The sequence below is a fragment of the Heterodontus francisci genome, chromosome 8 (genome assembly GCF_036365525.1).
Source record: "Heterodontus francisci isolate sHetFra1 chromosome 8, sHetFra1.hap1, whole genome shotgun sequence".
Lineage (NCBI taxonomy): Eukaryota > Metazoa > Chordata > Chondrichthyes > Heterodontiformes > Heterodontidae > Heterodontus > Heterodontus francisci.
In genome coordinates this window covers 85326851-85350963 of record NC_090378.1, presented here as the reverse complement: position 1 = coordinate 85350963, position 24113 = coordinate 85326851, and the positions used below count along the sequence as shown (strand labels likewise).

General features: G+C 43.3%; 1 protein-coding gene across 5 annotated transcripts in view; it reads left to right on the top strand.

The window, feature by feature from the left end:
• The window catches only part of clcc1 (chloride channel CLIC-like 1), a 56484-nt gene that overhangs the window by 27971 nt on the left and 4400 nt on the right, over positions 1-24113 (top strand). For 4 of the 5 annotated variants that reach the window (XM_068037598.1, XM_068037596.1, XM_068037593.1 and 1 more), the window contains 6 exons: positions 1620-1838; positions 6967-7104; positions 10210-10309; positions 18039-18136; positions 18217-18363; positions 20152-20922. In XM_068037598.1, the coding sequence (XP_067893699.1) occupies positions 1620-1838; positions 6967-7104; positions 10210-10309; positions 18039-18136; positions 18217-18363; positions 20152-20922 (1473 nt within the window). Of the gene's footprint in view, positions 1-1619; positions 1839-6966; positions 7105-10209; positions 10310-18038; positions 18137-18216; positions 18364-20151; positions 20923-23101; positions 24110-24113 lie in introns of those variants that run through there. The other variant, XM_068037594.1, reaches the window with a different exon arrangement.

The following is a 24113-nucleotide window of genomic DNA, read 5'->3' as shown; positions in this document are numbered from 1 at the left end:
TGTATTTATAGAGCACATTTAATGTGATAAAACATCCCAAGGCCTTTTACAGGAGCATTAGAACAAAATATAGCCTTGAGACACAGAAGGAGTTATTAAGGCAGGTGACCAAAAGCTTGATCATAGAGGTAGGTTTTAAGGAGCTTCTTAAAGGAACTAGAGAGGCAGAGCGGTATAAGGAAGAAATTCCAGAGCTTAGAAACCGGTCAGCTGAAGGCATGGCTGCCAGTGACTGAGTGATTAAAATCATGTTGAACCATGTAGCTCCAACCAATCAAAACTCTGTAATAAAAACAAAATACTGCAGATGCTGGAAATCTGAAATAAAAACAAGAAACGCTGAAAATACCAGTTCTAGAGTGAGAGATATAAGCACTGAAACAGGCCCTTCGGTCCACCGAGTCTGTGCCGACCAACAACCACCCATTTATTCTAATCCTACATTAATCCTATATTTCCTACCACATCCCCACCATTCTCCTACCACCTACCTACACTAGGGGCAATTTACAATGGCCAATTTACCTATCAACCTGCAAGTCTTTGGCTGTGGGAGGAAACCGGAGCACCCGGCGGAAACCCACGCAGTCACAGGGAGAACTTGCAAACTCCACGTAGGCAGTACCCAGAACTGAACCCGGGTCGCTGGAGCTGTGAGGCTGCGGTGCTAACCACTGCACCACTGTGCCGCCCCACATGAAGAAGGGTCACTGACCTGAAATGTTAACCCTGCTTCTATCTCCACAGATGCTGCCAGATCTGCTGAGTATTTCCAGCAGTTCTTGTTTTAAATCAAAACTCTGTGCCTCAAAACCGTTCTCCAAATACATTGAATGTTTATGTTACAAATGGTCATTTCTGGGCCGCACCTCAGTATAACTATTCATCTTGTGCTGCATGTGTTTTATAAAAAATGCACTGTATAAAGGCTACAAGGGAAAAAAGGTAGATCATGATTAAATGCTGGTGCAGTGTGGCAGGTTCCAGATTGCTAGTACCAGGGAAATGTATATGTGAAACTGGAGTGGGTTCAGTAATGTAGGTTATACATTGGTTTGGTAGCTCGGGGTTTCATGAGACTTACTTTGATCAGGGTGAAATTGCATTGTTTTTTTTTTAAAAGAAATGTTCCCTGTGGTCAATTACCTCTCTGGAGATTAAGTAAATGGAGTAAATTAATATATGTAATTTATTCATGTAATGGGACTGACAGATTATCGCTTTTTTTTCTCTCTTTGGTTCTTCTCATGTTTAAAGAACAATGACTCCAGAGATTTCTTGGTGTTGGTGACCAATATAAACAAGAAGATTCCATTTTTAAAATATTCCAGTCCCATTTTGTTCAGCACAGAGGCACCGTTAGATCATCTGTGGTGGGTCTCTCGATAACCACTGTCGGTGTTGCCCTTTGGTTAACCAGTTGGGAGTATTCTTGCTCTAGATGACAGTTCTCAATGCTACTCAGCTGTTTTGAAGCCAAAACTAAGATATCAAAATATTTCAGTTTATATTAAAACAGGTCATACAGTTTCAAGGGTTTTGTATACAAGCTCTATCTTACATTGTTGCAATAAAAATCAGAAAAAAGCCTGACTCTTTTTTTCACTTCTTTCCTTTAGCCTGATGATGATAATGAAGTTCATTATGATGCAGAGATTTTAATTACAAAACAGGATGTAACTGAGATTAAGAAGTTTCTCAATGGTAAGGCATGGAAGGCTGGTGCTTTGGATGATGCACTGAGTAAACTTCTAATTAATTTTAAGTCTCATGATCATGAAGCTTGGAAATGGAGGTTTGAGGACACATTTGGTGTGGATCCCTTAACAGCATTTCTGGTGAGAATGGCAATTCTTGGTTTTAGTATTAAATGATTTTTTTGTTTCTGTTAAAAAATAACTGCATGAATTGTATCCAGTCTGAGGGTGCTGAAAAATATCAGTTCATGACATATAAAGCTTCTTAGATATTAGTGTTATTTGTTCCTGCTTGGGTAATCCAGGGATAAAATGCTGTCCTATTGTCTTACAACCATAATTAACTCCCATTGATGTCAAACCTTGCCCAAAACAGAGAACCTGAAATTTGATTCTGTGGCTGGAATTTTACGCCACCTCAAAAGAGAGGGATGGTGGCGTAAAGTGGACCCGGTGGCTCCGGGGGCCCTTCCCGACCTGCTCCCGCCTCCACTGCCACTTTATGCAGGTGACGGTGGCGAAAACGGCCTGCCTGCTCCAGGCCAATCAATGCCCTTAAGTGGCCACTTAAGGGCCTTCGCCCGCCTCCACGGGGATTTTACCCATGGCTGGTTAGGGGGTTGAGGACTGGGAAGCCACTTGACAAAACCAGGCGGCTTTCGAACGTCCCAGGGCAGGGCGGTGGGGTGGGGGGGGGTTGCCCTCCAGATTGGGCACCCTGTGCCTGATGGAGGGCCGTCCCCGCTACCCCAACCACCCACTACACCCAACACGCCCCCCTTCTTCTCCCCCCACCCCCCCCCCCCCCCCCCAATTGACCACCCTTGCCTTGCTGGGGCCCGACCGATTACCCCTGGCGAGGCAGCCAAAACTTGCCTTTGCTCCAGGCTCCCCGGCATCTTTTCTTGATGCTGGGATGTAGGTCCAGCGGGTGGAGGTCCCACCTCACACCAGTTGAAGCCCGGCGACCCGCAAAATGCGGGTTGGTTCCCCAGGCGAGGTGGAAGCGGGTTATCAGTCGGTGGCCATCTCCCGTCCGTCTAGGGTAAAATTCCAGCCTGTGTTCGCTATCCTCATATCATTGATGTAATAATTGATTTTATAACGTTTTCTCCTATTTAATATTAGACAATTTCAACTCAATTGACTTATTAATTATTGAGTAAAATGTTTTTATTTTGGCACCTGTTCTTCCAAGCCTGCTTGAGCTCTATGACACCATCTCACTTCCCAGAGGCACTTTCTAAATGTTGCTGCAACTCTCCAAGGCAATAGATAAAGTGGAATTAAAAGAAGCAGAAAATGAGTTCTGATTTTGGGCTGGATTCTATGTGGCTACCGCCGAGTACAGCGGCAGCCATATAAGATGGCAGCCAGCACATGCAAGTTTCACTCCGCGGAGCCACCGCGATCTTGTATGCGGCGGCTCATTAACATGGCTGGGGCAAACTACCCCCAGTTGACGCGGAGGGGGTGGGCGAACCGGCAATGGCGTCAGGCGCCACTGGGCAGGTGCCATTTTTAAAGGGCTTTAAGCCCTTCTGGATTTTTTTAATAAGTAAGTAAAAATTTATTAATGATAAAGCTGGTATTTTTGCACCTCTCCAACTCCACCCCAAATATCCAGAATATCAAATACTTGCCCTCTCCAGCCCAAAACACTTTTCCTTTGCCAATGACCTTCTCCCCCACCACCCCCACCCCCAAAGTGCATCAACTCTACCCCTTTCCACCATCCCCTCCACCAATGGGAAGACCTTACCGCTGCTCCCCATCCCCCCGCAAAGAAAAAATTCACCTGCACCCCCCCTCCTAACCAGTGTTGTCCCTCGATTCCCCAGACGGGGATCGGAAGGCGCAGGAATGCCAGCTAGCGGCACAAAGATCGCAATGGGACCGCTGGGGAGGCAATCTTGCAATTAATTCAGATATGTAGATTTATTTAAGTATGTAAATCGTGATCCTGTCGGCAAGCGCCGGGGGTAGGGTGGGGGCACCATGAGGCCTTGTCGCTGCTCGTGAGATCGGGACGGGCTCTGCTGGCATCGAGGTCCGTGGCAGGGCTCATCTGGGGCAATCCATGCCTCCCCCTCCCCGCCATGGATCCCGCCCTAAAGGTCATCAACCTGAAGCATTGGGCTGAATTTTCCTGGCTCCGATGTGGCCACCCAGGAGGTAGGATGGGTGGGAAAACAGCAGGCAGCCAGTTGAAATAATTAAGTAATTACGGGCGACCTTTCACGTTCACTGGCATTTTGCTGGTGGCGGGGCAGGCCCCTGCCGCATGCGGAGGCCACCAGCTTAATGGCAACAGCCTCCCTGCAGCAGTCTGGGGGGCCTTCGGAGCTATCCACCAAAGAGGGGTCCATGGGCATCAAGGGAAACACCACCCCACCCCACAACCCCAACAATTCAAGCGGAGCGGCTTCCTCTCTGATCCGAGAAGCCTACTGGCCCCCACTCCCAAATATCAGTTTTTTTTTGAGGTGCCCTTGCGTTTTTTGAGCTGGCCCAGTTGGGCTGCCGGTGCTCTAGAGCTGCCAGCCCTCTGTTTGGGCTGCTCTTGCTCCCAGAGCAAGTGCAGGTTCAGGATTCCCATTTGGTCCAGATGTCGGGGTCCAGAAGCCAGTGGGAAAATTCGATCCATAAACTTTTTTTTCTCTCCAGAGATGTTGCCTGTCTTGCTCAGCACTTTTGTGAAGAATTTTGTTTTTATTTCAGATTTCCAATATCTGCAATATTTTGCCTTTGTAATAGAGGAAAGTTCTTTGTGTTGTAATATTGTGAATTTATACAAAGGTAAAAGTTGGCTTGTGAAATAGGAAACTGGATTAAATTGTGAAAGAGTCGTTACAGTATGATTGTTGGTATCAATTAGACTATAGTGGTTGTGTCTTACAAAATTATTTTCATTCCATATTAAAATTGGCCTGGATTTTCATATGCATGTTAATCAAGATTAGTCTTGTCAGCATATTTACCTAGAACAATTTCAGCTGTGGTTCAGTTGGTAGCACTAGCCTCTGAGTCAAAAGGTTGTAGGTTTAAATCCCACTCCAGAGACTTGGTTGCAGAACTCAGCTGACACTGCAGTGCAGTATTGAGGGAGTGCTGCATTGTTGGAGATGCTGTCTTTTAGATGAGATGTTAAACTGAGGCCCTGTCTGCACTCTCGGGTAGATGTAAAAGAAACCCCTGGCATTCCTTCGAAGGAGACCTGGAAGGTTCTGTTAAGTCTTCTGGCCATGATTATCCCTCAACCAACATCACTAAGACAGATTATCTGGTCATTTATCTTCTTGTTTGTGGGTTCTTGTGTGTAATTTGATTGTCGTGTTTCCTACCCTTCAAATGTATGTAATTGGCTGTAAAGCACTTTGGGAAGTCCCAAAGTCCTGAAAGTCTCTGTATAAAAGCAAACCTTTCTTCGTTTAATGTCGCATCTGAAAGATAGCACCTCTGACAATACAGCACTTAGTACTGCACTGAAATGTTAGGTTAGATTGTGTGCTCAATTCTTGCAGTGGACTTCGTGCCTGTGATCTGACTCATGTAAGAGTGCTATAAGCACACTTGCAAAACAACACAGGCTAATATATAATGCCAGCAATAAAGGGCCTGGTTAGTTTTAAGACTACATTCAGACCCCTGCACAATAAAGATAGCTAGTCTCTTTACCAACATATTTGCTGATTGCACAATACTCAGCACCATTCGTGACTCCTCAGATACTGAAACAGTCCATATGCTGCAAGACTCGGACAATATTCAGGCTAGAGCTGATAAGTGGCAAGTACCATTCGCACCACACAAGTGCCAGGCAATGGCCATCTCAAACGAGAGAATCTAACCATCTCCCCTTGACGTTGAATGGCATCACCATCACTGAATCCCCCACTATCAACATCCTGGGGGTCACCATTGACCAGAAACTGAACTGGACCAGCCACATAAATACTGTGACTGCAAGAACAGGTCAGAGGCTGGGAATTCTGCAGCAGTTAACTCACCTGCTGTCTCCCCAATTCCTGTCCACCATCTACAAGGCACAAGTCAGGAGTGTGATGGAATAGTCTCCACTTGCCTGGATGGGTGCAGCTCCAACAACACTCAAGAAACTCGACACCATCCAGGACAAAGTAGCCTGCTTGATTGGCGCCCCATCCACCACCTGTAGCTGTATAAAACGCTAGTTAGGCCAAAGCTGGAGTACTATGTACAGTTCTGGTCGCCACACTATAGGAAGGATGTGATTGCACTGGAGAGGATGCAGCGGAGATTCACCAGGATGTTGCCTGGGCTGGAGCATTTCAGCTATGAAGAAAGACTGAAGAGGCTAGGGTTGTTTCCTTGGAGCAGAGAAGGCTGAGGGGAGACCTGATAGAGGTATACAAAATTATGAGGGTCATAGATAGGAAGAAACTTTTTCCTTTAGCGGAGGTGTCAGTAACCAGGGGGCATAGATTTAAGGTAAGGGGCAAGAGGTTTAGAGGGGATTTGAGGAAAAATTTTTCACCCAGAGGGTGGTTGGAATCTGGAACACACTGCCTGAAGGGGTGGTAGAGGCAGGAACCCTCACAACATTTAAGAAGTATTTAGATGAGCACTTGAAATGCCTTGGCATACAAGGCTATAGGCTGTGCTGGAAAATGAGATTAGAATAGATAAGCTTGATGGCCGGTGGGGACACGGGTCGAAGGGCCTGTTTCTGTGCTGTATAATTCTGACTCCGTGTGTACCATATACAAGATGCACTGCAGCAACTCACCAAGGCTCCTACAACAACAACAAGACCTTCCAAACCCGTGACCGCTACCACCTAAAAGGACAAGTGCAGCAGATGCATGGGAACACCACCACCTGCAAGTTTCCCTTCAAGCCACACACCATCCTGACGTGGAACTATATCTCCATTCCTTCACTGTCTAGATTCTGAAACTCCCTTCCTAATAGCACTGTTGGTGTACTTACACCCTAAGGACTGCAGTGATTCAAGAAGGCAGCTCACCACCCCTTTCTCAAGGGCAATTAGGGATGGGCATGAATAAAAAAAAAAAATTCAGAATTTGCTTGTGGTTCCATTTCACCCTGGTTCCTATGCTTTTGTGGCTCAATCTCTGCCTCAACACCAAAACCTAGGAAATTGTCCCACACTAAACTGCCATTTAAATATATAAGCATTGCATTGTACATTAACTGAAGCTGTGGATTGTGATTGCAAGTGGTCTGATATCTCTCCGACTTAACTTTTTCCTTTTTCTTCCCCCAGTCGTTGGCCAACCTAACTTTAATCGTTATAATTATTTGGATTGTATGGACTGTCACCTCACCATTTACACGGCCCTATCGCTTCTTCTTGTACTGCTTTCTGATTAGTTTTGTTTGGAACTGGGTGTTTTTATACAAGGTACAGAAGTCTTTGATTTCGTTTATCTCATCTGACATATAGTCATATGTTTTTGCTCAATTTCTGGGCCCTGTCAAATAATTGCACATGGAATACCTATTTTAAATGCAAAGATCAATTTGCCATTTTCCACATTTGGTTTTCTATATTCTCCTTTGCAATGGTATAATTGATTAATTACTAGAATACAGTTTGAATGCTAGATTTTCATATTTGTTTAGAAACTGTAACTATGGCCCAATAAATCACATAGTTAATGATTTGATTTTAACCAGAAGTTTGACTTGTGAGCCCTTTTAATTTTCGTATGTTGGAAATTGGATCCAGGTCTTTTGTTTTTTTACGATCCTCTGACTCCTGACTAAGAGAATGACCTGTTGCCTGAGTCTGTATCACTCTAGATCTGGCCACAGTGTTCAGTCACTTTTAACCTACAGCTATGTAATTAATCAAACATTATAATCACTGAGGAAAGATTATTGTTTTGTTTAAAGTCATTGATCTTTACCTTGCATAGATATGAAAAAGCTCCTTGTTTTATAAAGTATGGAACGGTAATTTTTTAAATTTAAGATCTCTGCACATGTAAATAATGGTTCTGTGATACCTGGTTTCAATGCTGTTCTTTCATCCTTGGAACCTAAATTATTGGAATCTAGCCTAGGTGGAATGAAAGTCTCTTTTCATTGTTAGCTGTAAGAGTCATGTGAATTTGACAGTTTAAACCTAGTTCCTGGTGGATGCAGGCCCATTAGCACAAAATTGCCCTTGATTTGGCGCTGAATTGGCATCTCAAAAAGGCTGAACTAGTAGGAACGATGATTGGTGGAATGCAAGAGGAAAAATCATATTTTTGTGCCTGAGGTTATGGTTAAGACATATTTTGGGATGGAATTGAAAGGACCTTATAACCACATATGGCTGTGCTGTACCTGATGTGAGAAAGCTCAGTTCTCTCATTGAGTGCAGTAATGGAAAAAGCAGTTCATTACCAACCTGTAGAAGCAGAGATAATAGAGGTAAGGAATTGGGTGAAAATTGATAGGAAGGATGTATTGGAAAGGCTGGCTATGCTTAGAGTGAATAAGTCACCTGGTCCAGATGGCTTGCATCCCAGGCTACCAGTGGAAGTACAGATAGCGGAAGGACTTGCCGTAATCTTCCAATGTTCCCTACATACGGGGCAGGTGCCAGAGGATTGGAGTGTGGCAAATGTGACACCCTTACACAAGCAAAGGTTTAAGGACATTCCTAGTAACTACAGGTCGGTCAGTTTAACATCAGTGGTGGGTAAGGTTTTAGAAACAATCAGGAAAAAAATCAACAGGCACTTGGAGGGGTTTGAGTTAATTAAGGAGAGCCAGCACAGATTTGAAAAAGGCAGATCATGTTTGACTAATTGAATTTTTTGATGAAGTAACAAAGAAGGTTGATGAAGGGAATGCAATGGATGTTGTCTTTGTGGATTTTCAGAAAATGTTTGACAAAGTGCCAAATAAAAGGCTAGTTAATAAAATTGAGGCGAATGGTATAAGTGTCAGATCAGTGTCAGCTTGGATTAAAAAATTGGCTTAAGGACAGAAACAGCAAGTCATGGTAAATGGATGTTTTTCAGACTGGAGGTTGATAGAAAGTGATATTCCCCGAGGTTCAGTACTATGACCACTGCTTTTTTTGATATCTATAAAAATCCCGCATCTATCAAACCACTGACCACCTCCAGGCGCGTATCCATTGTCTCTCGAGATAAGGAGGCCCAAAAGAAGAAATGACTTAGATATGGGAATACAGGGTGAAATTTCAAAATTTTCCGATGATACTAATGGAGATGTGGCAGACATTGAGGATGATGCCAATCGACTGTAGCACGACATCGATTAGCAGAATGGGCAGACAACTGACAGATGGAATTTAATAGAGGAGTGTGAGGTGATGCATTTTGGCAGAAGGGATAGGGAGAGGCAATATAGACTGGCACAGTTCTAAAGAGTGTACAGGCACAGAGGGACCTGGGGTTCATGTGCATAAATCTTTGAAGGTGGCAGGACATATTGGGAGAGTGGTTAGCAAAGCATATGGAATCTTGGGATTCATAAATAGAGCTATTGAGTACAAAAGCAGGGAAGTGTTTTGCTTTATCTTTATAAAGCTCTGGTTAGGCCACTACCATGTTGTGTTTGGTCTGGTCACCATCCTTTAGGAAGGATGTGAGGGTGCAGAGGAGATTTACCAAAATGGTTCCAGGATGCGGGATTTTAGCTACAAGGTTAGGTTGGAAAAACTGGGGTTGTTCTCCTTGGAGCAAAGGAGGTTGAAGGGAGATTTGATAGAGGTGTACAAGGTTATGACAGGCTTAGATAAGGTAGACAAAGAAAAGCTGTTCCCATTAACTGATGGTGCAAGGACTAGGGGACACAAATTGGAGGTTTTGGGTAAGAGATGCAGGGGGAATATGAGGAGGAACTTCTTTACGCAGCGAGTGGTAATGACCTGGTACTCTTTGCCTACGAGGGTGGTGAATGTTGAGATGATAAATGATTTCAAAAGGAAATTGGTTGGGCCCTTGTGGGAAATAAACTTGTGGGGCTATGGGCATAGAGTGGAGCAGTGGGACTGATTGGATTGCTGTACAGAGAGGGCATGGACTCAATGGGCCAAATGGACTCTCTCTCTGCCGTAATGACTCTAAAACCTCCCTGACAAGCAGTACCAAAAGTAGATGTGGAGTATGCACTCAAAACTATCTGCTTTTGGTTTTATTATCCAAAGAAACCTGTACCCATGCTAGATGTTGCCCTTGTGGGTCCAACAATTCCCCAAAAAATAAATATATAAAAAAACCTGGCAATATGAATCAATATTTCTGTTCTTTTCATGATAGACTGTTTGTTTTGCACAGAATTTTTGTACCAACACCATTTTTCCACGATTCTGTGAAGATCCACGATGATGTATTTCTTAGAATTGTTCCACCGTAGGCTATAGTGCACTTCTATGTAACAACTAATTGGCTTACCATAAAATGCACTCTGTGCAGATTGTGCAGCCTTACAATTAATTTTTATAATGCAAATCTTGAAGTTGTAAAATGTAAATTTTTTGCAGACAGCTTTTGCTAAGCGACAGGCTAATGTTGCCAAATTACAACTTGATAAACCTATGTGTACAGGCGTACAAGACATGGACTGGAGGGGCAGTCTGGTTGGTGAGTAAGCTTTATTGAGCAAGCTTATATTTATTTATTTTATTAATAGATACAGCATTGAAACAGGCCCTTCGGCCCACCGAGTCTGTGCCGACCAACAACCACCCATTTATACTAACCCTACAGTAATCTTATATTCCCTACCACCTACCTACACTAGGGGCAATTTACAACGACCAATTTACCTATCACCTGCAAGTCTTTAGCTGTGGGAGGAAACCGGAGCACCCGGCGAAAACCCACGCGGTCACAGGGAGAACTTGCAAACTCCGCACAGGCAGTACCCAGAATTGAACCCGGGTCCCTGGAGCTGTGAGGCTGCGGTGCTAACCACTGCGCCATTGTGCCGCCTTAAATAAATTAAATAATCTCGCTAATTATTGGTCTGTAAAATACAAGCTTATTAGCAGTCATAATATGGCAGTAGCAAGAATTATCAAACAGATGCAGCTGCAACAACAGCAAAGTACTTTGTTTTAGTTTTATTATTTCATTTCATAAAATGTTAAAATTGTCAATACTGGTGCTTATTTGGTTATAGTTTGTATAAGTGGCAATCTGAATTAGATTGTTTTTGAAGCAAAGAGCGAAGTACAAACTAACTGGCAGTGAATTTTGTTGGGAGAGAAGGAAAGAAATTCCAGTACCAACACAGATACTACAGTAGAAAATCAGCTTCCGTGTATTCATAGAATTACAGTTTGGTAATATTTATATAAATGGTGGTTTAATATAAAAATAAAACTGGATTCGGATTTGTATCTTACGTTTTTTTGCATGATGCCAAATTTGGCTCTAGAGTTAACCTACAAAAACCAAAAGCTCGTGGCCTCACTGGGTCTCACTAGCCAATAGATTGAGTCACTAGCCGAGGTCCAGCTGTAAAGTCACTTGTGAATGGAAGTAAAGAAAACAGGAGTGTCTATTCTTACACTGTTTAAAATTTTGTTGGGGAATGATTTGATTGATCAGAACATTGGGATTAATTCAGCTGAGGTGGAGAAACCTTTGGCTGTAACACAAAGTCAGGCTAAGACTGGAGCCACACTAGTTCGAAATAGCAGTGATACCAACCACAGTAGTGAGCTGAGCTTTCATGGCACCCAAGAAAGTAGACAGGTCCCAGGGTGAGGAGACTTCTACTACCAAAGTGATGCTGAGTCAACTAGACAGAGCTGATGTTTACCAATGCAGCATCCCACAACAAGCAGCTAACCAGGAGGACGTGGAGAGCTTAGAACACTAAAAATTAAGAGGCTCAGTGGACGCATCCTACATTTGAAGACGTGCAAGCGCAATCCACCCACGATGTCAGGGACACACAGTCTGAATCAATGGAACTGTGTAGTCATGAAGACCAATTTGACTGTACTTTATAAATCCAAACCTTTTGTGGGTCAGGAACTGGAAGAATTCTGACGAATAGTGATATCAGTTGTAGCAGTAGCCTGTCGTATCCTACTCACAGGACATCAGGCAACAAACCGTATAAAAATTAGTGCTACAGCTTTTATTGGCCTAATAACGTTAAGGACACAGACAAACTTTGTTAAATGTATGGCAAATCTCAACATATGAGTAAGCTGGGAGATTGGAGCAAATATTCATTGCAACCCCTCTCTATTATTGCTGAATCTGTTAGCAGAGTGGGCATAAATAATGCAGGCCCTATGCCTAAAAGAAGTCAGTTGGGAAATGGTACTTTTAACCCTGGGCAGGGTTTTGGGTCGGGACCCCGATGACTGGGTCAAATGGGTGTCCTGATCCCGCACTGTTGGAAGCAGTCACCCAGCAGTGATATTCCCTGAATTGGCCAATGAGGGCATGCTCACTGTCCATCTTGAGGTTCCCTCTGAGAAACTTTTAACACTTTTGAATTAAAAATGGCCACAGCTGCCGGGCCACCTATGTGAAGGGGGCAGCTGTGGCCAAGTAGACGGAGAGGTCACAAGGCATGTTTGGAATGCTGGGCCCCCTGTTCTGTCTTTGGGAACACAAGGGACACAGTTTCAGATTAAGGGCTCCTAAGTTAGGTCTGAGATGAAGAGAAATTTCTTCGATCAAATGACTGTGAATCTTTGGAATTCTCTACCCCAGAGGGCTGTGGATGCACCATCATGGCATGTATTTAAGGCTGAGATGGACAGACTTTTGGTCTCAGGGAATCAAGGGATATGGGGAGCGGGCAGGAAAGTGGAGTTGAAGCCCAAGATCAGCCGTGATCATGTTGAGTAGCGGAGCAGGCGCAATGGGCCGTATGGTCCACTTCTGCTCTTATTTCTTAAGTTCTTATGGGAGGCCGCCTCCAGGTAGTTGGCCTGTCCCTGGTCCCACAGGAAAATTCCAGTTGGAATATGATTGACCTTAATTGGCTTGTTAGCCCTTCTGCCCCTGATCCCGCCTTTGGGAAAATGGCTCAGGGGCAGGATGGTGCCTGAAAATCGGCATGCCAGCCAGCGGTGCAAATTTACACGCCTGCCTGCCTCTGTACTCGCCCCCATATTGGGGCAAAAATTCAGCCCTACATGTGGAGGTATGCAGATGCAGTAATCCATCTTGTCCATGGACACAGACATCATCGCCGATGCGTTGCTGATATGTTCAGTCAAATTGGGATTCCTAAAAGAGATTGGGGTTGAGTTTCTACGTTGGGTGTAATTGTCGATTCTAGTGCTAATTATTTCCATTCTGAAAATATTTTTTTACGCATATTGCTGAATGCAGAATATATCATGAACCAGCGCAATCGGGCAGCGTTTTAAAACACTTTGTAAAAAAAAAAAAATTCCATCACACATTTAAAAGTGGTAATTTGAAGTTTGATTAAAATAGCTGAAAATAGGTCTTCCACAAAAATTATATATTTTTAATCACAGTGTCAATCCACTACTTCAGAGTAACCAAATTTTAAATTGACTAAATTCATTTAAAAAAAAATGTAGAACTATTTTCTAGTTATATTTTTTTTTTATTCATTCATGGGACGTAAGCATCACTGGCCAGGCCAGCATTTATTGCCCATCCTTAACTGCCCTTGAGAAGGTGTGAAGGTGGTGGTGAGCTGCCTTCTTGAACTACTGCAGTCCATTTGGGGTAGGTATACCCACAGTGCTGTTAGGAAGGGAGTTCCAGGATTTTGACCCAGCGACAGTGAAGGAACGGCGATATAGTTCCAAGTCAGGATGGTGTGTGATTTGGAGGGGAACTTGCAGGTGGTGGTGTTCCCATGTATTTGTTGCCCTTGTCCTTCTAGTTGGTAGAGGTCGCGGGTTTGGAAGGTGCTGTCTAAGGAGCCTTGGTGCATTGCTGCAGTGCATCTTGCAGATGGTACACACTGCTGCCACTGTGCGCCGGTGGTGGAGGGAGTGAATGTTTGTAGATGGGGTGCCAATCAAGCGGGCTGCTTTGTCCTGGATGGTGTCGAGCTTCTTGAGTGTTGTTGGAGCTGCACCCATCCAGGCAAGTGGAGAGTATTCCATCACACTCCTGACTTGTGCCTTGAAGATGGTGGACAGGCTTTGGGGAGTCAGGAGGTGAGTTACTCGCCTCAGGATTCCTAGCCTCTGACCTGCTCTTGTAGCCACGGTATTTATATGGCTACTCCAGTTCAGTTTCTGGTCAATGGTAGCCCCTAGGATGTTGATAGTGGGGGATTCAGCGATGGTAATGCCGTTGAATGTCAAGGGAATATGGTTAGATTCTCTCTTGTCGGAGATGGTCATTGCCTGGCACTTGAGTGGTGCAAATGTTACTTGCCACTTATCAGCCCAAGCCTGGATATTGTGCACCTGGTCTTGCTGCATTTCTAGACTGACTGCTTCAGCATCTGAGGAGTCACGAATGGTGCTGAACATTATGCAATCATCAGCAAACATCCCCACTTCTGACCTTATGATTGAAGGAAGGTCATTGATGAAGCAGCTGAAGATGGTTGGACACTACCCTGAGGAACTCCTGCAGTGATGTCCTGGAGCTCAGATAATTGACCTCCAACAACCACAACCATTTTCCTTTGCACTAGGTATGACTGCAGCCAGCAGAGGGTTTTCTCCCTGATTCCCATTGACCTCAGTTTTCCTAGGGCTCCTTGATGCCATACTCGGTCAAATGCTGCCTTGATGTCAAGGGCAGTCACTCTCACCTCACCTCTTGAGTTCAGCTCTTTTGTCCATGTTAGAACCAAGGCTGTAATGCGGTCAGGAGCTGAGTGGCCCTGGCGGAACCCAAACTGAACGTCACTGAGCAGGTTATTGCTAAGCAAGTGCCGCTTGATGGCACTGTTGATGACACCTTCCATCACTTTACTGATGATTGAGAGTAGGCTGATGGGGCAGTAATTGGCCAGGTTGGACTTGTCCTGCTTTTTGTGTACAGGACATACCTGGGCAATTTTCCACATTGCAGGGCAGATGCCAGTGTTGTAGCTGTACTGGAACTGCTTGGGGGTTGGTGGCGGGGGGGCGGGTGCACGGCAAGTTCTGGAGCAGAGGTCCTCCGTACTATTGCTGGAATATTGTCAGGGCCCATATCTTTTGCAGTATCCGGTGCCTTCATTCGTTTCTTGATATCATGCGGAGTGAATTGAATTGACTGAAGTCTGACATCTGTGATGCTGGGGACTTCAGGAGGAGGCCAAGATGGATCATCAGCTCGGCACTTCTGGCTGAAGATTGTTGCAAATGCTTCAGCCCTATCTTTTGCACTGATGTGCTGGGCTCCCCCATCATTGAGGATGGGGATATTTGTGGAGCCACCTCCTGCAGTTAGTTGTTCAATTGTCCACCACCATTCACGGCTGGATTTAGCAGGACTGCAAAGCTTAGATCTGATCCGTTGGTTATGGGATCGCTTAGCTCTATCGCATGCTGCTTACGCACTTTGGCATGCAAGTAGTCCTGGGTTGTAGCTTCACCAGGTTGACACCTCATTTTGAGGTATGCCTGGTGCTGCTCCTGGCATACCCTCCTACGCTCTTCATTGAACCAGGCTTGATGGTAATGGTAGAGTGGGGGATATGCCGGGCCATGAGTACAATTCTGCTGCTGCTGATGGCCCACAGCGCCTCATGGATGCCCAGTTTTGCATTGCTAGATCTGTTCGAAATCTATCCCATTTAGCACGGTGATAGTGCCACACAACACCATGGACGGTATCCTCAGTGTGAAGGCAGGACTTTGTCTCCTCAAGGAATGTGTGGTGGTCACTTCTGCCAATACTGTCATGGACAGAAGCATCTGCGACAGGCAGATTGGTGAGGACGAGGTCAAGTATGTTTTTCCCTCATGTTGGTTCCCCCACCACCTGCTGCAGACCCAGTCTAGCAGCTATGTCCTTTAGGACTCGGCCAGCTTGGTCAGTAGTGGTGCTACCGAGCCACTCTTGGTGATGGACATTGAAGCCCCCGACCCAGAGTACATTTTGTGCCCTTGCCACCCTCGGTGCTTCCTCCAAGTGCTGTTCAACATGGAGGAGTACTGAGTCATCAACTGAGGAAGGGCAGTAGGTGGTAATCGGTAGGAGGTTACCTTGCCCATGTTTGATCTGATGCCATGAGACTTCATGGGGTCTGGAGACGATGTTGAGGACTCCCAGGGCAACTCCCTCCCTACTGTATACCACTGTGCCACCACCTCTGGTAGGTCTGTCCTGCCGGTGGGACAGGACATACCCGATGATGGTGATGGCAGTGTCTGGGACATTGTCTGTAAGGTATGATTCTGTGAGTATGACTATGTCAGGCTGTTGCATGACTAGTCTGTGGGACAGCTTTCCCAACTATGGCACAAGCCCCCAGATGTTAGTAAGGAGGACTTCGCAGCGTCGACAGGGCTGGTTTGCCGTTGTCGTTTCCGGTGCCTTGGTCAATGCCGGGTGGTCCGTCCGATTTCATTCCTTTTTATTGACATTGCTGTGGGTCTGGAGTCACATGTAGGCTGGACCAGGTAAGGACAGCAGATTTCCTTCCCTAAAGGACATTAGTGAACCAGATGGGTTTTTACAACAATCGACAATGTTATCATGGCCATCATTAGACTAGCTTTTAATTCCAGATTTATTAATTAAATTCAAATTCCACCTTCTGCTGTGGTGGGATTCAAACCCATGTCCCCAGAGAAATACCCTGGGTCTCTGGGTTACTAGTCCAGTGATAATACCACTACGCCACCGCCTTCCCCTATATTGAGGTACATTAGACAGTTTCTTAGTAAATTAATACAAAAATCACATTTATAGCTTTCAGAATGTACCTTTTAAAGCCTCCCTGAAGGCCTGCAAATGAACACATTTAGTCAAAACTCCCAATGGGGATTAATGCACGCTGGGGCAAGGCCAATTGTGTGAATAGGACCTGCTTCCAGTGCGGTGTTTTTTTAAACCAGCTCAAGATTGCAGAAACTTGAGTTAAATGCAATTCATTGGTCTTTTGTGCTGGTTAGGCCAATTTTAGCCAAATTATGCTGCGTAAACCAGCATAATCGGGTGGAAACGCTAGGCCGTTATATCCAATTGGGAGCTAATTTTATGCCTGTTAGACACAATTACAGTAACACTCAAAAAGGAATAATTTCAATCCATCACCCTAAGACAAATGGGCTAGTAGAGAGTTCTAATGACACACTAACTAGGATGATGTGCACCAAAAGGGCTGAGATAAAATGTTGCCATATTTGCTATTTACTAACTGGGAGATATTGCAATAATCTACAGGCTTCTCTCCTTTCATACTATATGGACGCCCTGTGCAGAGACTGCTAATGCTAATTGGTGAAGTGCAGTTAGGAAAGACCACTGATTTTTTTTGGAACATCGAACACACTACACTCATCAACTCTCTCTATTACTTCATTAAAGAACGCGAGCAAGTTAGTCGAAAACGATTGGTCTTTAACATTGTTGACTTTCATTTATTAACACATATTTTTCCAATGCCACTTATTGTCTTTAAAAGTTTCCCCACCACTGACGTTACACTGACTATCCAGTAATTGTCGGGTTTATCTCTCTCCCTTTTGAACAGGAGTGTAACATAAACTTCCCTTCACTTGAGCCTTCCTTCTTAGTTATATTAATGACCTGGACTTGGGTACAGAGGCATAATTTACAAATGATACAAACCTTGGATATGTAATAAATAATGAGGTTAATAATAAACTTCAGGAGGGCATAGATATATTTGTGAAATGGGCAGACACATGGCAGATGAAATTTAGCATGATAAGTGACTGGTTTGTGTATATATAGACATATTTATATATAGACATCTTTTTTTCAAAGCAGGAAGCGAGGTGTTATTTGACCCTTTTATTTGTGTTACTTCTAATTTCTTATGGCATTGTATTGTTAGACTCCAAAACTGTCAAGGCATGTGGAGAAAATTCTTTATTTTGGTGATCCTTTGTTTATCAGTGTCTATTTAGCTCCAATCTGAAAGGGTCAGACCTCTTAAGGATTGTAAGGAAATATTTTTAGAGCAGCTCATTTTGTATTGGGCTAGCTACAGATTTTTCCAACTGCTCTTAAATGTCCTATTTTGATGGGAGAGAAAGTAAGTTTTCCAATTAGGACTGTAACAGCATTGGTTAGCCATATTTGGCATGTACAATGTAATGTTTACGTTTTGAGGCTATTTTGTAAATGTTCGGCATGGATCTAAGTTTTGAGGAACATGGAATAGTAATCTTTTGTTTGATTTTTAAGCCCTTTAACACTCAGATTCTTCTCTAAACAGAGTGGTACAGGCGAACGTGGACGTTACAGGAAGACCCTTGTGAAGCATACTATGAAGCTCTCTTGGTGGATCCATTTTTGGAGATTCCTCCAACCAAGGTAAAAATGAATAATTGTGTGTCAGAAATGTATTTATTTTATTTGAAATACCCAATGGTGTAATTTGCTTTTTCTTTAAGGCTCTGATGCTTACTATAACAACACTGATCACTGAACCGTTAAAACATATTGGGGAACCCATCAGTCAATTTTTCCGAGATCTCCTTAAAGACCTACCATGGATGTTGCAGTTTCCTGTGATCCTGACAGTAGTATTGGCTGTTGTTGTAAGTATCAGCTTTAATTATCAAATTGAATATTTGTTTAAAATTATATTTTATGCATTAAAGGTTCATTTATTAATAAGATCCTGCTAATGTGTGTTATACTGGGGTTCCAACAGGCATTGACACAGAGTACAAGAATGTAGGTCATTCAGTGTCTCTGAGTGAAGGATAGCAGGGATAAACCAGGTAATTACAGGCCAATGAGTCTAACATCAGTGATAGGGAAACTATTGGAAAAAATGTTGAGGGACAGGATTAATCTCCACTTGGAGAGACTGGGATTAATCTAGGTTAGTCAGCATGGCTTTGTCAGGGGGCGATCCTGTCTAACAAACTTGATTGAATTTTTCGAGGAGGTGACTAGATCTGTAGATGAGGGTAAAGCAGTTGCTGCAGTCTACATGGACTTCAGTAAGGCTTTTGATAAAGTTCCGCATGGGAGATTGGTTAAGAAGGTAAGACCCCATGGGATCCAGGGTAACTTGGCAAATTGGATCCAAAATTGGCTTCGTGGTAGGAGGCAGATGGTGATGGTCGAGGGTTGTTTTTGCGAGTGGAAGCCTATGACCAGCAGTGTACCTCAGGGATCGGAGCTGGGACCCTTGCTGTTTGTAGTGTACATTAATGATTTAGACGTGAATAAAGGAGGTATGATCAGTAAGTTTGAAGATGACACTAAAATTGGTGGTGTCGTAAATAGTGAGGAGGAAGCCTTAGATTACAGGACGATAAAGATGGGCAGAGCAGTGGCAAATGGAATTTAATCCTGAGAAGTGTGAGGTGATGCATTTTTGGAGGACTAACAAGGCAAGGGGATATACAATGGATGGTAGGACCCTAGGAAGTACAGAGGGACCTTGGTGTACTTGTCCATAGATCACTAAAAGCAGCAGCACAGGTAGATAAGATGGTTAGGAAGGCATATGGGATACTTGCCTTTATTAGCCGAGGCATAGAATTATGAGGAGGGCGGTTATGATGGAGCTGTATAAAACGCTAGTTAGGCCACAGCTGGAGTGTTGTGTACAGTTCTGGTCACCACACTATAGGAAGGATGTGATTGCACTGGAGAGGGTGCAGAGGAGATTCACCAGGATGTTGCCTGGGCTGGAGCATTTCAGCTATGAGGAGGGACTGGATAGGCTCGGGTTGTTTTCCTTAGAGCAGAGAAGGCTGAGGGAGGACATGATTGAGGTATACAAAATTATGAGGGGCATTGATAGGATAGGAAGAAACCTTTTCCATTAGCGGAGGGGCCAATAACCAGGGGGCATAGATTTAAGGTAAGGGGCAGGAGGTTTAAAGGGGATTAGAGGAAAAGAAATTTCATCCAAAGGGTGGTTGGAATCTGGAACACACTGCCTGAAGGGGTGGTGCAGGCAGGAACCCTCACAACATTTAAGTATTTAGATGAGCACTTGAAACACCATAGCATACAAGGCTACGGGCCAAGTGCTGGAAAATGGGATTAGAATTGATAGGTGCTTAATGGCTGGCACAGACATGATGGGCTGAAGAGCCTGTTTCTGTGCTGTATAACTCTGAGTGCATCTCCAGCACTTTTTCTTCATTTATACTGGATAAGTTCATAAACAAAAATATTTTCTGGAGAATGAAGGTCTGAAATTAATGTATTAAAATGGCAGACTTTGCAAGTTATTTTTAAGTGGCATTATTCCTGAGCATCTCGACTTTTTTTTTAGCTTAAGGAAAGGGTTTGCATAATTTCCTGTTCAGTGATTCTCAGACATTACTATGATCGCCCATTTTTGCTTTTGTCTTTTGCAGGCATTCTGCTATTCCTGTGGAAATGCAGTTGTTCGATATGGTTTATCTAGATCACTTCCAAATATTGGTCCTCAAGCTCCAATTACACACTATAATGTGCCATATGGTGTACAAGGCCCTGTTCATAATACTTTTTACCAAAAGAGAGGATATCTGGATTATCAAGCTGGGGGAGATGCTAGTTATGATCCTCACATGAGAAGAGATACCAACCATGATGCTGTAATTACAAGTGCCAATAGACCAAGAGATATAAATCACCAGGGTCTGGAAGATTTAATGAACTGGGAAAGAGCTGGGATGCCCAATGATGGGAGAGGTGACAACCAGCTACGCAGAAGGAGAGTACCAGACCAGCAAGACTGTCAATGTGCTAATTGCACGTCTAAACAGCTGGGGTCTATTAATGGAGTCTTTACAACCGCCATACTACAACCACCAGAGGAAAATGCTGCACAAAGTTTCACAGAAGATGATGATGTTCACCAAGCTCAAGGGATTGTTGAACAGTGTGAAGGTAGTACTTTACAAAATAAGAAGGCAACTGATTTGCCTGTTAGTAAATCAGATGATCAGTTACAAAACGGGAGAAGAGCAGGTGAGGAGGACATGCAGAATAATGTTCTTGAGGAACTTGGGACAACTGACAGGCCACTTGTTGCAGTTTCACAGCTTCCATCAGGAAGGAATGTCACTGGGACTGACGAGAAACCTGTGCAGGAAATGAAATTTGGAAATGAGGCCTCGTGCATAGAAAATGTGGGAGTGCAAGTAAGTTTTCCCAGAAATCGAGATACTTTTAGGACAGTAATTAAGCCATTTTTTGTAAACACTTAACTACAAGATAGCGATTGGTGGAAGGGTAGGATTTCACATTTCTAACTATATACAGTATTGCAAAAATGGAATATTTTACATTGGTCTGTTGGCAGCCATTTATTGGGCACATTTTTGTGTTATTGAACTGTGTGGGAAAACCAAGTGCTTTGTAACTTTAAAACATGCCTCTTGGAGAGAGGGGAAGTGGAGGGAGGATAAGGGTAGAACGACTGGTGTGGAGGATGTTTGTATGAATACTGTTGGGAGGAGTAACAGTTTGCTACAGCCTATTTTGATGCTTTAAGGGGCAATGGGCTTGGGACCGTGTTCCAGCTGGGGGCAGGGGGTTAATGTAACAAGTGGTGATTGATTTTCTTGCTTAATAAGGAGGGAAGTCTTCAGTGGGGATTGATTTCCTCATTGTTGAAAGTGTGGGGGTTGAAAACATTTACTCCTCTCAGTGGGGTGGGAGCAATGTGCCAGTGGCAATTCATCTTAGTGGGCAGGTTTGTAGTGAGCTACACAGTGATGGGAGTGGGACAGGGAGGTAGATAAAGTGGTCACAGGGCAGTATTGCTCAGCTTAGAATAAGAAAGACAAAGTAAAGAGGCTCAAGGGAAGGAGGTTGTAACGAATTTGCTGCCAATATCTACTTGTTCAGTGTTAGTCGCTTCCTTAAATGATCGTGTTGCCTTAAATTGACTCTCAATCCCCTATATCTATTAGCCTGATAACAGGACCCAAGTTTCTCCAAATATGAACTGAATTAGCACTAACCAAGATGACATTCAATTTTATTTGAATCTGCTTTATTCAATAGACAATATACAGAACATTGAGTATGATGACAGACACTCAAGGCAATCAATATGACTCTGATGAGCTCTTTACTTAGCATAAAAGCATAGCTGCTGGTTGCTGCCTGCTTTTTTGGTGTCTGTCCTAATTTAAAGCCTCTCAACAGAGGTCAGAAGAGTTTGTCAACACCAAAGAGTAACAGCTTGCATTTATATAGCGGAGGATTATCTGATCTGTCTGATTCATAAATCATGCAGGGTTTTGATAGAGTAAGTAAGGAGAAACTGTTTCCACTGGATAAAGGGTCAGTAACCCGAGGATACAGATTTAAGGTAATTGGCAAAAGAGCCAGAGGTGAGTTGAGAATTTTTTGCACAGCGAGTTATGATGATCTGGATTGCATTGCCTGAAAGGGGACTGGAAGCAGATTCACCAGTAACTTTCAAAAGGGAATGGGATAAACATTAAGCAGAGAAAATTGCAAGGTTATAGGGAAAGAACGGGGAGAGGAAGTAATTGAAAACTCTTTTAAAGACCTGGCACAGGCATGTTAGACTGAATGATATTTATGAGAGTGTTGAATTATTGTAGTTATGAGAAATAGACATGTGTATTTTATAAACAAAAGCTGGATAAAGAAACAAGTGAAGAAATTTTCATATAAAATTAAAATGCATTGAAGCAATATGTAAGGTATGTGGGTACAAGGTAAATTAATTTTAATTGTATTCCATTAATTACATCATCTCTTAAATTGGAGAGACTGGGAAGCTTAATGATGAAATGGTGAGATTTAAAGGATAACCCAGTGGGAACTGATATGTTTCAAAGGAGGGAATTGATTGAGTGAGTAAATAGCTGATTTTAAAAGCGTAACAATATTAATGCAGCATTAGTATTAAGTAAATGATAAAATGTCTTAGTGCGAGCTGGCACTGATGGGAGGTGAAAATATAATGGGCGTTTGGGTATGGCAATTTAAAAACACTTCAGTACCCAGGAATAAGTTGTTGATCATTTATAAGATTCCATATTAGTAGAAGTATAGTCAAAAGGATGGAAGGAAAATGGAGGTGAAAAAAAGGCCACTGCACCCTGGAAAGGGAAAGGAGAAGAAGGGTATATAAAGATGAAACCAGTTCTCTAATTAGGTTTTGGTTGACATTGGCATATGTGTAGAATCTGATCCACTTAAGTCTAAGCTATTCAATTAGAAAATCTCTTTAGTTGATGCAGAGTTAAGAAGTTTAATATTTCTGTATTGGCAAGTGGAGGTTGCACTATTTTCAGTGATTCTGGTCTGATGCTATTCACTGTCAATTGTATTTTACAGTTAATGTCAATTTGATGAAGGCTGTACTTTGTTAGTGGTTTCCTGCACAGGAGAATGCAGCATTCAGAAACAATCGAGCCTGCTCCACCATTCAATACGATCATGACTGATCTTCTGCCTCAACTCTACATTCCTGCCCAGTCCCCATAGCCCTCAATTCCCTGAGACCAAAAATCTGTCTATCTCAGCTTTAAATATATTTAATAATGGAGCATCAACAACCCTCTGGAGTAGAGAATTCCAAAGATTCACAACCCTTTGAGAAGGTGATGGTGATCCTCCACCTTGAACTGCTACAGTCCATGAGGTGTAGACAACCCACAGTGCTGTTATGGAGGGAGTTTCAGGATTTTGACCTAGTGACAGTGAAGGAACAGTGATATATTCCAGTCAGGATGATGGTGACCTGGAGGGAAAATGCAGGTGGCGGTGTTCCCCTGCATCTGCTGTCCTTGTCCTTTCAGGTGGTAGAGGTTGCGGGTTTTGAAGGTGCTGTTGAAGTAACCTTGGCAAATTGCTACGTAGTTCTGTCCTTACATAACTTGTGAGCGTGACCCTGGTCTTGCATAACCTATCCTATTAAAGTAATTGGTCCATATAAACCCAGTCCATTCTTTCATTATTTTGTAAATATCAGTTAAATTGCCTTTTAATATATGCTTCCCTGAATTATTCAGACCTAGCTCTTTTAAGCCTATCTGGGTAGCTAAGATGTATTAAATTGGGACCTACCACCAGGGCAACTAATGCAGCCCACGTCTAAAAAAACAAATAATTTTTAAAAATTGTTTGGCTAAAGTTAATTGTCAATCAGAATTTGCTTGAAGAAAGAATCTGTGGTGTTTTCCTGAGCAAAGACAAATTATTGTTTGTGGGTGAGCAGTTTCCATAATGTACTATGTTCCATAATTGGTGAATGCTAACTGTTCTACAGTGATGAGATTTCTGATTATATCCTAATTTGTGATTTGTCTTATTTGTGTTTTTGCATGAAATCTTCCTCTGCGCTTTC